The 14651-nt window shown below is 36.7% G+C and overlaps 4 protein-coding genes across 5 annotated transcripts; 1 reads left to right on the top strand and 3 right to left on the bottom strand.

The window, feature by feature from the left end:
* Positions 1-699: 699 nt before the first annotated feature.
* Positions 700-6757, bottom strand: LOC145914083 (alpha-1,6-mannosylglycoprotein 6-beta-N-acetylglucosaminyltransferase A-like). The gene is made up of 15 exons (XM_083001863.1): positions 6612-6757; positions 6125-6229; positions 5782-5882; positions 5228-5383; positions 4883-5041; positions 4494-4654; positions 4242-4376; positions 3878-4011; positions 3583-3704; positions 3114-3398; positions 2610-2667; positions 2453-2535; positions 1711-1836; positions 1212-1402; positions 700-1030 (listed from the first exon to the last, which is right to left on the bottom strand). Exons 1-15 carry the CDS (start codon positions 6721-6723, stop codon positions 901-903), a joined length of 2058 nt encoding a protein of 685 aa, XP_082857989.1. The 5' UTR covers positions 6724-6757; the 3' UTR covers positions 700-900.
* A 1493-nt stretch (positions 6758-8250) lies between these two features.
* LOC145896980 (stAR-related lipid transfer protein 7, mitochondrial-like) lies at positions 8251-13161 on the top strand. Its single transcript, XM_082985141.1, has 8 exons — positions 8251-8712; positions 8770-8837; positions 8940-9038; positions 9137-9297; positions 9511-9555; positions 11946-11983; positions 12058-12242; positions 12690-13161. The coding sequence occupies exons 1-8, from the start codon at positions 8402-8404 to the stop codon at positions 12830-12832; spliced, it is 1050 nt and encodes a 349-aa protein (XP_082841267.1). The 5' UTR covers positions 8251-8401; the 3' UTR covers positions 12833-13161.
* Positions 9564-11751, bottom strand: LOC145896954 (uncharacterized). Of its 2 annotated transcripts, XM_082985140.1 has the most exons (4): positions 10139-11751; positions 9950-10069; positions 9804-9870; positions 9564-9743 (listed from the first exon to the last, which is right to left on the bottom strand). In XM_082985140.1, the coding sequence occupies exons 1-4, from the start codon at positions 11749-11751 to the stop codon at positions 9564-9566; spliced, it is 1980 nt and encodes a 659-aa protein (XP_082841266.1). The 2 variants fall into 2 exon arrangements, with proteins under 2 accessions (XP_082841266.1, XP_082841265.1); XM_082985139.1 differs by having other exon boundaries at positions 9564-9870.
* A 115-nt stretch (positions 13162-13276) lies between the features above and the next one.
* Positions 13277-13961, bottom strand: LOC145896996 (swi5-dependent recombination DNA repair protein 1 homolog). Its single transcript, XM_082985146.1, has 2 exons — positions 13601-13961; positions 13277-13538 (listed from the first exon to the last, which is right to left on the bottom strand). Exons 1-2 carry the CDS (start codon positions 13868-13870, stop codon positions 13317-13319), a joined length of 492 nt encoding a protein of 163 aa, XP_082841272.1. The 5' UTR covers positions 13871-13961; the 3' UTR covers positions 13277-13316.
* Positions 13962-14651: the final 690 nt, after the last annotated feature.

Raw genomic sequence — 14651 nt, 5'->3', positions numbered from 1 at the left:
AGCTACAAAGGTTAGAAACCACTGCATTACAGTAATATCCAACTAAAATATACAGAAACCATCGACTGTATAGAGATTGCAAAAGAAACTGTACAATACTTCCCGGTTGTTGTCAAAAGTTGGTTAAGACATTCGGCAATATTTACAAGTGAAAAGACAATCTTCAAATCTGTGATCAGAATGACGTAACCACTTTCAGGCAGTACAATAGGCTATACGTATAGTCTTTAGTTCGATCGATCGGTTCGTTGCTGGGGGCTAGCACACCTTGACCGGTTGAGAAATTTAAGCAACTATTGATAGGATGTTATAGCCCAGGGCGGGTCTGGTAGCAAAAAATGCGTCCCGAGGCGTTCTTTGTAGTTTGAATACGTCAAAAAATATGGCGTGAATCAAGCATGAAATTTATATATACAATCCAATATGACTCTGCACTTGGTTATAGAACTCACAGTATTTCGTTTTCGGGAATCAAATAGACCTGCTTGATATGGTTTTCAACTTTTTGACTGCTGCACGCGTGCTAACTTTGCTGTTCCACAATAATCTGCAACGCTAGCACTTTATCATTTTAATTTCGATTTTTATTGAAAATAAATACGGAAAAACACTTTTTCCGAAAAACAATTGACATAGTATCAATAAATACAAGCAACACTAACTACGAACAAAAGAGATTCTATTTTTTGACATAGCGACCCTGTCTACACACCACAGATGCAGCTTTGGACTTGAAAAGGAAAATTTGATTTTTGCAACTAGAAATTCTGCGCACATTAGCAAATATCAATATTCAAATTTTGCCAAAAAAACAGAAAAGTACAGTTCAGTGCCACTAGACTTATATGGCTTAATAATAATTTGATATTTCGATTAAAAGCGTCATACGCTTTGTTCGCGTTACGATAGTAAGCAACCCTCACACATGGCGACCTGGCCTTTTATGTAGTCCCGACACGCACACAAACGTTCGGTGTTGTCATGACGACCGGCGCAGCTAAAAAGCTGGTTATTGTTTTGCAGGAGGCATCTGACAAAATAAACAAGGGTAAAATGGTTTCAAACCGTGCAGAATATTTCTACTGGTCTGTACGGCACTGATTTTATTACATTGGTATTTATTACATGTTGTTGTTCATTGTAAACGCGTAGATTCCGTGGAAGTTCGTTGTTTTTTCATTTTTTAGCAGTTTTTGAGCTTGTTTACTTACTCGCCATCCCGGTATGCCGGATAAGCGCTGTTTTCCTCGTCGCCTTTTGGAACAGAGATGTGTTCGCACTCAACAGAAAGTTTTTCAAAACTTTCCTTATTATTAATTTCAACAAAGTAAGTGGGTTCACAGACCAGACCGCGCAGTGTGCACGCTTGCCCGCAAGTTTGTGACGGGCTGCTTTTGACCACCTGTTGTGTATCAAAAAGTAAGGAGAAATTCTCAAGAAATTCGCGTTTTTATGGTAAAGATTATTATATTGTGGTAGCACTTTACATTGAAAAGGAAAATCCTTGTATTTTATATATCTGCATGTATTTTACAAAGCAAACTTTTAAAAACTGGTCCGGGTTGAACTTGATCCGAAAATTCTCGCCACTGTTTTGAAAAGCAAACATGTTGAGAGCAGATTATTATTAATAATCTCGAGTCATTTGTCTACAGGCGATTCAAAGTAATCAAAACTCATCTTGAGAACAGGAATTAAAATCAACTTTACCTGCATTGCTGATAAGGGCGGCCAACGAACAGGATTTGTTTCACAAAAGTTTTGCATTTCGATTTGATGAGCGACCCGTTCCACCATACCAAGCCAGGTATATTCGTATGGAAGGTAAGGTTTAACCTACGTAAATAAAAACAATCCTGCTGTTGTGGTTTGCTATAAAAAGTTTTTAATTTTTTTGTAATTGGGATGGAAAAACTTATAGAAATTAACATTTGGAGCCAGTGGTTCTCAATCTTTAGGACTATTTATCTGTACGATATGTCCCTGCATCATTGCGATTAGTATTGTGTCCATAATTCAAAGCTCCCATGACAAGAAAACTACTGTTTGGACAACGTTTCAGTCGTTGTACAACAGACCTTCATTAGGACAAGTAAAGTGAAACGCTTACACGTCGATAAATAGCAACGCGTGAAAAAAACGTGTTAGCGTTGCACTTTACTTGTCCTAATGACGGTCTGTTGTATAACTACCGAAACGTGGTCTAAACAAATAGTTTTCTTGTCTTTGATTTATTGAGTAACATGCCTGGCAGCATTAGCAACAAACTTTTTAAAGATTAGTATTGTGTTGGACATGATTTATTTAATCTTCGGTTTGTCTTAATATAAGATTTGATTGAAAAACAAATATGGCACTGGGTCGAAAAACCTGTGTTTCAACGTTATTTACAACAATGCCGAGACATGCAACTATAGCTATGCAAATTTTTACGAAATGTATAAACCCATACGTCCGGGGATTTGACTATTTCAGAAACGATCTGCTTCACAGACTCCGTGTCGGCCATGTCCAAAGTTCTCACGTGCGGCGGACCTAAAAAACGTGAACTCAGTTTCAAGAATTTTCTTGTTTGATTTTTTGACTCAAGGCACCTCATACTAACTCACCGATGTAGATTTCAGCGTAGGGGTGTTGCGATGTGGGTCGTCGTGAGGTTGGTTTCTCCTTTAAACAGTCAACAAGGTAGGCTATAAAATAACGAAGCAGGAAGTTTTTGATTAAAATACACAAAAAAAAACTATTGTCAACACTGCAAGCCATGCAGTGTTTCCCAAAGTGGGTTCATCAACAAAATCTTGAGTTATACAATCAGGTTTCATGAGGTATATCATCTGTTTTTTCTGCAACTCTTGCTCATGACTCTTAAATTTTAAACCGTCTGTAAGTTTACAGATCATGTAAACTTTAGGTCATGACGCCTCTGACATAGGAAAACCCACTGATGTCTAATGTTGCTGTAGTGTTTACAAACAAAGTCAAATGATTTTTAAATTTAATGCGTATGTGTTATACACAGTACCTAATGCGTACGAAACTGGTAGTGTTTTGTATCACTCTTTGTACTACATCACTTCCATACAAAATAAGCATTCATTTTCAAGAAGACCAACCTTATAGTCGGCAAACATTTCTTCAGCCTGGGGCGTGCCCTTCACGAACTTGGGGTTGAGGAATACCGCGCCATTTGCAATCGCCTCCATGGATGCTGGACCTTCACATGGGCGACCCAGACCAACAAACACCTTTGTCTTCCTTAGTAACGCTTGTAGCTGGTCGCCAGGCAAGATGCCGTGGTTTATGACGTACTGCGGAAGATTTTGGGGTTGTTTTTCGCTGACGGTTGCGTGGATTTCAAGGGAAGAGTCGTGAATAGCCCCGATGTAGTCACCCTTGTCCTAAAAACGAATAAACAGTTGCTAAACTTACTAAAAACGCTACCAAAGTCTTTCAGTATCTCAGGACTAAATAATTTTGACATAAATTTTAACCAAGACATGCATGGGTGAGGCGGTGAAGATTTGCAATTGCTTGTATTTAGATTGAGTTAGGGGCCTGCTGTGATGTTATCGTTTCTTATACCTGCCAGTATGGGTCGTTCTTGCCATACACAAGCGCGATGTTCTCCTTGGTGAAGTTTTGGGTCGTTGGATCAACCTGCTGCTCAATCACAAAGCCGAGGAACGTATTGTCGGGCGTATGAGCTGAATAATAAATATATTTTGTGCTAAATACACATAAAATACCTTTACTTTTGTACAAAAAGATTTTTTTTTAATTTACAGAGTTATGGTAATATGGATCCCTTCTTTGTGTTGTCGCGAAAGTATAGCCTACAGAATGGGTATATACAAGCTTTTACATATCGAAAACTTACGGAACATGTTGTTAAATTGTTTGGGAAACAAGTTCCACATTCCCCACGGGGTTACAAATCCATTCCGCTTGGCGTAGATTGGATTGTTAAACTCAGGCTCTGTACCAAAGCTGTCAACCACTCTCAATCTGCATCTAAATGTACCAAAAAGGTTTTTCGATGTTCCAAAAATCAAAGTCAGAGTATATAACGTATATACACGGTCTGCAAATATTGCAAACCAAATACCAACTACTTACGTGCTGCAACAAATGTATATTCATTGGTGGAACAAAATTGTTCATATTTTTTTCTATTTATTTAGCTTTGTAGAAATCGAAAATCTTTGCAGAAAATTTTGTCGCTGTTTTGCATATACACTTACTGCAGAAGACTAAACTTGTCACCAGCAATTTGTTTGAGGGCCTGCATGCCGTAGATGTCTAAGTAGATGACATCAAAAGGTGTCTGTGTTGAAGGGCAATTTCCTTTTGTTTCGGCAAGGTATTCGTGGAACAAGCTGCACAGAAAACCATGGATATGAATAAAAACATCAAGAAATTTCGCCCGCAATTTGCCGGTCTATCGAAAACTGTAACATTTAAACACGTATCAAACTTGTGTTTCAACGATTTACCCATGCAATTCCATATTTGTGGTTGAAACGCTGACGTCGTGGCCAATAATGTAAAGGGAAGCCATCAGATCGGCCCACTGGACAAGTTCGCCCAGAGGTCCACCTTTAAAGGCCATTATGCCCAAGTTTCCGTCAGCGAGCAGACCCATGTGCAACAAAATCTGTCGAAAAAAGAGTTCTCACATCACACATATTTTCAATAAACCCCCTGGGTTCATCGTGATTTCAATGCGACAGAAGAATGCTTTGCACGTGATAAAATTACCGCGCTTCATCTCCTAAAATTGGAGAAAATTTGAGGTGCCAATATCGTGACCAGTCAAACAATAACACAATGTGGCGTTTCCAATCCAATGCCTCCAATTATTTTATTATACCTACAACCTCACCTTTTTCTTTGTCCACGTCGTTTCAAACTTCGATGCTAACGCATCACCCGCCTTAATCCAATAGTTCTCCATTCTGTTAATTCGCATTTTCATCCACAAGTAATGAAAGTCCGTTCCAAGCGTGTTGTACAGTCCGGTCAGATCACTCCTCACCGCCGCCTATTGAATTATTTGCTTTAAAAATGAAGTTGAGTTCACGACTTAACTGTGAAAAACTAATAATAGCTCAACTGTAAAAAATACCTAAAAAACACAACTATGCTGTAGAACTATGTCTGCGATATCTACCCTATGCCCTGTCCACGAAATCGGCACGAAACTCATAATTCACACAAAACCCTGTACCGTATGTTCACTTCCGGCCATACTGGTGTTTTCACTGGTTTGTAAAGGTGGACACCAGCGTTCCACCTCGCTCAGGTACTTGTATATGGAACAATCACTCCCGTCTACGCCCCAGTCGCTGTAGCATCGATCCGACTTCCACATTTCCTTCATCCACTACAAGTAAAACAAAATAAGCACGTAATGCTAACAGGCACAGTCTGATCAAAGACCACTCTAGTACTTATGTAGCAGTTTTCTCTCTTTGTACAAACCACTAATACTCCTAAAACCAAACAAACGAATCATCAGTCGTCAGAAACACTTCAATACTTTCCTAAAAAATGGTACCAAAGCGGTAGTTAAACGTCGAAACCCTAATTCAGCCCCGCAAAAAGTTTACCAATCCAATGTTGACTTGTAAACGGATTAATATCCACATCCAGAATCGAACTTATTGTATATGGAACTTGATTGATTTCGACGTATATCCTATAGGCCACGTGCTTTTCTTTGCCGCTCCAATTGAAGTGACAATATGTAGTATCGATAAACCGTTCAGACAAATTTCAAACCTTAATTTTTTCTTGGCATTCCTTAAACCCCAGCAAACTCGGTATCTTACATTCCTCCAATCCGTTTGTTGATCTGTCAATGTGTAGATTTCCGCCCACAGCTGCAGAAATCGTGTTAAGATCAACAGACAGCACAAATACAAGTTTATTTGCTGGTCTTGGTTAGGATTTAGAGCATTTTGGTTTGTTATATGACACAACAAAGCGGTGACAAAGTTCGATGCAAACAAGAACAATACAATTCCGTATATTAAGCGCATTTTTTTGAGAATGCTGTCACTGATTTTTGCTACATTAAATTGTTGTATTTGTGCCAATTATAAGAGCAAAATACTGCTTTTACTTGTAGATGGTTTATCCGCTGTGCTGGTCAAGGCACTTATTTCTGCCTTCAGGCGATGTACTTCTTGCTCCAGTGCATAAATATGCGCTGTAGACAGAAATGTATCTGCAAAAACATATTTCATTATAACATCAGAACACATATGGTAGAAGTTTGCATTACATATCTTTTTAGGCCAATGTAAATAAGTGCACATTAAACAAAAATAATGATGATATGTTTACTTGTTTTGTGCCTAGGCAAACCAATTCTACAACTGAACCAGCAACAATTAGTCAAATATATCGGCAGATTTACTCGACTTGCGCCAAGCATTTGAGAAAAAAACACAACTTCGCAACGAAATGAGTTCATTATAATCATGCTGTGTATGAGTTTTTTTTGAAAAGCAGTGAGAACGGTCTAACAAACAAAAAGAAAGCCAGACTGTGATTCGCGCTTAGGCCAGAATCAAGCAAGTTCACAAGCAATCAACGTACATACTTACTTGGTTTTTGAAGACAAAGCGATGATGCCAAAAACAGTGTCAGAGATGCGACGAGCAGAACGGGACAAAAATAGAATATGAGCCGATATGGAAAGAGTCTTCGCCCTTTCATGGCGCTTTCAAAAACAACAATAGCAGCAACTAAAACATACAATTCATAAAAATTGACTCTCCTCGGTTTGAAAATGCCATATTCGCTAAAATTAAAAAGTGTTTTCTGTATTTGTGAACAGATGAAGCTTTTTCTGTGACTTTCAAATGCCTCAGGCTATACCGGCAAAGAAGTTTGATGTGATAACCTTGTCGAAACTACATCAGCACAAAAATAATAACAATATTCGTTAGCTCGTACTATTTCCAAATATATTTGTAGCATCAAATGGGAACTGTGGTCACATTATGTGATAGATTTGTAGAAACTAATACATAAGTTTTAGGACTAATGCCCGATTGTTATCAAACGTTACAACAAACAGTAAGATTCTCCGTAACAACCTATAGATTCTGCCCAACTAAGTATGCATTTACTTTGGAAAAGTACTATAGTCCTAAAACATGTTCACTCGCAATCTTTTTTTTATTTTATGCTTTGGCCTACGGTCTACTACATGCTGATGGATACCTGCATAAATATATTGGTTCTAAACCCTACGACGAGCCACAGTCCTTTTTCACGGCAACAAAAAGTAAAACCATCGCTTTGAATATAACTGTGTACTTCTTCTTTTCGTATATTACGCGCTCGCAAAAGATAATTTTTCTTTGTTCCATGTCGATACAAAGACAGCCTTAGCCTGTATGCACTAATGTCAACATCCAACTTCCCTTAAATCTAATATGCATGCTGAGAAAGTAACTTGTGAGTTAGTTACCGCAACTTTCATATGACCAGATTTCTAAATGCCAAGCATGTTAATAAACAAACATGGCAACATAAAACAAAATTTATGCTTTCATCGGACAATAATCTGCATTCAGAACAACAAGCGCTCGAATGACATCATAGCGTCATGGTGGTATTCGTATCGTGTAATGTTTCATTTAAAGAAGAACATTAATATGAATTTTCATATTCGTAGTTTGACTTCTTTGCCAACTCAAAATGCCAAATTTTTCCATAAAACCCTCACAGACCCAAAAGTCATCCGAGAAAATGTTTGTTTTTTCAAATACTTCTATGCCGCATTTTGAAAATGAGAATTGTTTTGGTTAAATAAAACTTACATGCTTTTGTTTGTGCAATGGTCATTTATTGCGTAACAAGCCACGTTGAAAACAATAACGAATCTGTTTTTTCTTAGTAACCAATAGGGCTGCGCATGCATGTATTCGTACAACTTAGTAAGATGTAAGCACATTATTTTGTTTGTTTCAGAAACTTGCAATTGTATTGAAGGTAAGACGATACATGGTATTTTGCTAATGTATGATATTTGTGGTTTATTGTCAGAAAAGAATGATGCACTGAAGCGTGCAATGACTTCGTTGCTTTTTTCGTTCTGTACGCACGTGCGTCTCGAAGTAACGAAGGTCGTTTTAATGTTATGGCTGTTTTGTTTTGTGACGCGAAATTGGACTTTTTTGTTCTTTTTTTAACAAGTCTTAAAATCATTGGTTTTAAACACACTAATTTTAAGGAACAACGTATAGCCTATATGTAGTGTAGAGTTTCATGTTTAGTGCCTGGTTTGCCAATGGAGGCAGGCATTACGTCTTACACCTCGATAAAGTGTTGACAACCGGCTCTGGTCGTTTATGTATGGAGTTGCATCTCTGCTCCGGCCGTCAAGATGTGGAAAACGTTGGTCAGCGCTTCAAAATGGAACTGGGGATTGAAGAACATTTTAAACTCTTCGCAAAAGAAAAAAACAATTTCATTCACCCAGGACTTACGAACGGTTTTTGTGAATCGTACCCGAATGCGTTTCAGATGGATTATGCGCCACTACCAGAAGTTTCACAGTGGATTTGGTAGTAGTAAATTAGTGACATTTATTCTACGTAACTTTTATTCATATCGACCACCAACATATATGTTGGCTGGTGGACTATGCTCATTTTCCTGGAATGATAATTCAATCAAAGATGAAGAGATATGGCAGTAAGTGTCATAAAACTGTTTTCTTTCCTAAAACATAATTTTTTTGTATCTTTTTAGGCACATTAATGAGTTAAAAATGTTGGAGGATTTGGAGAAGTTGAGTGAAAATGACAAAACAATAATGGGTGCGTTGGGCTTATTATATACTTTTGTAGCGTATTTTACATACTAGTACATGAAATGGAATAAATGTGTTTTGTTTTATCTAATACACATTTGATGCACAGATTACAATGTGCCGAAACACTGGGAAACGGTCGTAAATCAACCAAATATAAAAGTCTGGAAACTTCCATTTAAAAATACAGGTTACACACAATACAAAGGTACCAGCATAATGTGTCTCATTTTAAAAATATGCTATTGCAGTTTTTTTCACAGTTGTTGGTACTTTGGTAGTTAAATTTCTCTATTTATATTGCAGTTTTAGGAAGATTTCATGATGTTACTGCAAGGCAGTTTTTTGATGTCCAATGTGATCTTGAATATCGTAAAAAGTGGGACAAGCTCGCACTAGATGTTGATGTAGTTGATGAAAACAATAACACAGGAGAAAAGATTTTGCGCTGGATTTCATATTTTCCGGTATGTTTAGTTCTTCCAGTATTTGTCCAAAAACCACAGTTTATGTATTTTAATGATTTAGTATATTAAATTTTATGTTAACTAGCCTGTATTTCTTTTACTACTGTAATGAATATCGTAACCAGAGGTAATAGAGATGCTATATAACATTTGTTGGTTGACTGCTTAATACAGTCCGGGTGACTAATAGGTGTGTTCGTTTCTTCTATACAGTACCCATGGAGTTCAAGGGAGTACATCTTTATTCGTCGAGCAAAGGTGAAACATTACACATATTCTTCCTGTTTGTAAACTCTTCCATTTTTCCTCACATATCGTGTGCGCACTTTTACTCTGTTCTTTTTGGCCACCATCTCTTTGGCACAGGTGCACTTCTTAGCCTTTTTCTTTTTTGAGTGTTTGCGCTTCTTTTTTTTCTTATGCTTTCTTTTGGACTTTTTCTTGGACTGAACACCATAAAAAGTTTTGTTTGGTTGTTGTCTAAACATACACCTCAAAATATTTACTTTCTTTCTCTTTTGACGTTTCCTTTTTTTAGATTTAAGAACAGCAACAGTCTTTTTCTCAATCAACCTGCATAACAAACATAGTAACAACCAAAATATGTTACATGTCCGCAAAAATTATTTTGGTATTTATAATTGCTTTTTACCTCTTTCCAGAGAAATGGTATTTGTCGCCTCTAACTTTTGTCACCCCCATGGATACCAACCATTTCAAAACATAGGAAAGTACATCATCATTTTTAAACCTGTAGCGCAGCTCGATGTACCTAAATTAAATGCAACTGGTGCTACTAATTTGTTCAAAATCTTCATAGACATTCACATAATGTGCGTACTTTGATATGCCTTCTTTGTTTGTAAGCCGATATGGGGTTAAATCACGTATTGCTGTTTTTACCATTGCAATGAATGTTGGTATACGCCCACTTGGCATAGGTGCATTGGGAAACATACTTCCTTTCAATCTTTTGGTTTGTTTTGAACTTCTTGTCCTTTGAGATTTCATTGACACTGCTTGTCCCATACTTTTCTGACTTTTTGCAATGGTGTACCTTTGTTTAGTTTTGGCGCTTGGGGTAGGAACAGTATCAGATTTCTTTGTCTTGGTGGTAACAAGACTTCGTTTTGGCTTCTCATTATTCTGGGCAGCTTCCTTTGCTCGTTCTTTCAACACTTTTATTACCCGATCTGTTAACAATAACTCTTTCTGTCTTTTGTTCATTGTGTGTGCTCTGGTAGTTTTTTTAGTATTACTATTGTTTGACTTCTTAATTAATGTTTTAGCCGGTTTTGGTGCCCCTTTCTGTTTTTTGGATATCTTCTCAGTTGATTTTGTGCTTTTATTGGGCTTCTTTTGGGTTGGTCCTGCACTTGGCTGCAGTCCATCTTTTTTGCTGGATTTTTTTGACCCAGTGCTAACACCTGGAATGGCAATGTTGAGTCCATCACACGATGTCCAGTTGCTAAGCAAATTTTCTTGTGAACGTCTGTCACTTTGAAAGGAGGAAAGAAAATCGACAAAGCGTTTGCAGCAGCAACAGTCCCCCTCATTTAACTTCGAATAAGATTTTTTATTTGTTACATTAGTTTTGGTTGGTTTCTTTAGTACATATTGCAGAAGAGACTTGCTTTTAATTATTTTCCTTCTTTTCTGTTTTGGCTTTTGCTTTACATTTTCTTGAAGCATTCGCTTGCGCTTGGTTGATTTTTTTGGAATGCTTGCTTCCAAGGGATGCTTTTTTGGTCTAACCTTGACCTTTCTGCTTGCTTTGTCCTGCATTATTCCTTTGCTTTTTTTCTTTCTTTTAACAGAGCCGTTACTACTGCTTTTCTTGGGACTTTTGCATTTACGGATATCACCATTGTTTTTTGTCATTTTGCGCTTTAGGTTGTTAAAAGAAAATTGACTTTCTGTATGAGATTTGCTGGGCACTGATTCCTTTAGGTACTGCTCAGATTTGGGTGAACGCATACTTTGCTGCAACATCGAATTCATGATCTGTTCTGCTACACAAGAACCATCCTTTCCTGTGCATTCTTCACATTCACAGTACTGACTTGATTGTGGTTGTCCAGTACTGGGATATGAAGGTCCTGCTGCTTCTCTTGGCTTAGTTATTGGGGCTGTTGGTGTTATGTCACTTTTGAGGATTATGCTCATCTTACTATCTTTACTTGTACATTTTCGCTCCACTTCCTTTTGTCGCTTTTCACAACACTGTTGGCAATTGCAACGATCTTTGGCTGTTTCCAGGCTCGGTGGCCTATGGGTGTTGCCGACAGAGCTCGTTAAAGATCCAAATATAGATTCAGAAGAGCTTCCTTGCTGCTTTTTGGAATATCGTTTGCCCGATCTTGTTCGTGCAGGTTGTCGCAAAAAAGTACTGATAAATGACTGCCCCTTGCTCTTTTTTGTACCATTTTTTTTCTTGCCACTTTGTTTCCCCATTCTTGCTGTCATGGGGTAACAGGTAATCTTCCAATGCTTTGTCCTGGAAAAGCAACTTTATGCTCTTAGTTACATAATAATACAATTATTGTAATGTGTTTCATTGTGCTTACAATGGCATTATGACATCACACTGATTATGTTGTTTTACAAGGTAGGTATTCAAAAGGATTACAACTGTGTTTTTTTCGCAGATTTATAAGGAAGAAAATGTTCTTGCTGTGTTTGCAAGGTAGGCCTTCTATTACCTGAGCTTGTTGTAATGTTGAAACAGTATATGTACAATGAACTTTGCCCTGTTTAAAGGTCAGTGGATCACCCGAAATGTATTTTGAACAAACAGTATGTTCGTGTTCCATTGTATGTGTCTGACATGATAATTAAACCCCACACAAATTTGGATGAGCCAGGTTTAAATTACCTTTTGACGTACTGTGATGACCCACAGACTTCAATCCCAGCCTCACTTTCGTCCTGGGTTGTATCTACAGGTAAATCACTTCACACCTGGTGTTAACAGTTGCTGCCTTTCCCATTGCTATATTAAGTGCAACTGTCAATATACAAAACTAATGACCTTGTGACTACCAAGTATAGGAAAGTTACATGTTGTGTTTTTATAATTTGGCAATGTATGACATTAAAAGACTTGTTTAATTTTGAAAATATTTCCTTATGATATATGTCAAAATTCACGTTTTAATTTACTTGTTTTTTAAACCAAATGCTCAAAGTAAGCATAAGATATTCCTAGTCTTAATAGAAAACTTTTTGTTTGAGTGGAGCTTTGTATTCTGAAAAAACTATGGAAAATTTAAAAATTGGGGCATCTTATGATTTATCGTAAAATTACAAACAACTTTTGTGCGACTATTTAGTAATAATTGTCAACTTATCCTTATTTATGACAGGATAACTGTACTATTCAATATTTCTAGGGCTTCCAGATTATGTTGAAAAGCTACACCAGGCTGCATTAAATATTCATAAACACAGGGAAACTGAAGGTTCAAATTCACAAAACAATCCTGGTATTTGTGATTTTCCAAGTTTTGGTACAAGAGAGGTGGAAACTATTTAACAGATTATTTTTCTGAAATATAATGTGTATGAGACTTCTTCCATTTAACTTTTAACAAGTGTGCGCCTAAATAGCATTCTGAGCTGTGAGTCATTCGCAAAAAAATGTCATCATGCAAAGGTCACAAAGTTCCCGAAAGTTGTCTAATGAAAATTTTAGATATGTGCAATGAACTAAATTGGATATTCTGTAAAATGTATGTTTGGTTACTGTATTGTTTTGGTAGGATTTAAGTGAAGAAAACAATTAGTAGAATTGAACTTAACTGTACTGTGTTTATTCAACAAAATCCCAAATGCATGATTAAATAAATTATTTTTCTATTGTGACTGTGTTATGCAGCAAAATTGTACTAAATTAAGATAATAAAACTATACCACTGTACAAAATCAGAAATAACAGGTCTAAACTCGTAAAAAAGACAAGCACCATTTTGGACAAAACAAAAATATTCATAGTTATACAATATCATCAACCAGAGCATTCAGGAAATACATGTATTACTGTCCATTTTGAGCTCATCACATACAAAACACTGATTTTGTAAATCAAATTTAATGGTTTGACAATCTATACCCAGAAAGCCAATGAGCTGTCCTAAAGTCGTTGGTTGATCCTTTGGAGCAAGTTCAAGAAGTTCCATCAATGCTGTTTGTGACGCATTTCTCCACTTGGTTATTAGTTTGTCAAGAGTTTCTAAGTTGTTCTGATACAAAACATACACAACTTTTGTACTATACATTAATCACAAGTTCGAATGAAAACTACCTTTTCTTTGTATGTTTTGACTAACTTTAATTTCCTCAAAGTTTCGCGTTGTTTCTTAATCTTTTCCTCCAATTCATCATATCTATTTGTAGGAGATATATTGGAGGGTAAGATCTTCTCACTTGGTAATGCTTGACTTTTTGCCGGTTCAATTTCATTATCATCACTTTCATTAGATTTCAATGCTAAGCGTTGTTCGCATGCCAGAACTGCATTTACTAAGTCCAGGTCATCATTTGTAGCTTGCTCTGAGTCGGACAAGCAAGCCATAGCAATTTAAACTACAAAGCCCACTTTGCATGTTACCATACTGTAGGCGTAAGTATACTAAAACAATATTCTACAGTTTAGTGCAGAAAATTATAATCTGGCAATAAAACACAAAAAAACAAGGAATCAAAATTAATTACCGGTACGCTGAAGTGTAGATGCAATATCAATGAGAATAAAATGGCACGCATACCGAAAAAAACACAAAGATTAACGAGTACGGCGCCTATAACACTAATACTGAGTGAAAAAAAAATCTCCGCAAGATAATTAAATAATAAATCAACTTCCCGCGGGCCGCCGCGCAGCGCAAGAAGACGAAAGTATGTTTCAGGATACCCTATTTATACGACTTCTGCTTGTGAATATAGTTCGTATATTTAATCGCAAAACTAGGTGGCCAAAATTTTAGAAATAAAGCCAAAACAAACAAATATGTTCAAAAGTAAGAAAATCTTTTGTAATTCATGCTTTGTATTTATTTAGTATATATATTCATTCAAAATAATCGTACGAACCAAACACCATTTTTGAACGCGAAATCGCTTTAAAAAATGTCTTAAAAAGAGCGAATCTGGTCACCCTGCGCAAAGCCGGGGGAACTACTTTTGAAAACAGTACAATATCTAACTTATGGCATTTAATTCGAGTCTTTTTTGTCAAATAGCGCACATTAGCCAAATAAATGTTGCTTTCATTTCAATCAAAACTGTGTTTATTTGGATTTTTTGTCGATTTAAAACCGGTGTCCCAGATATTTTATTGTTATTGGTCGGATTAA

Source organism: Ascidia mentula, chromosome 1, assembly GCF_947561715.1.
Source record: "Ascidia mentula chromosome 1, kaAscMent1.1, whole genome shotgun sequence".
In the NCBI taxonomy this organism is placed as follows: Eukaryota; Metazoa; Chordata; class Ascidiacea; order Phlebobranchia; family Ascidiidae; genus Ascidia; species Ascidia mentula.
The sequence above is the reverse complement of the archived record's forward strand: the minus strand, read 5'-3'. Positions and strand labels throughout refer to the sequence as shown.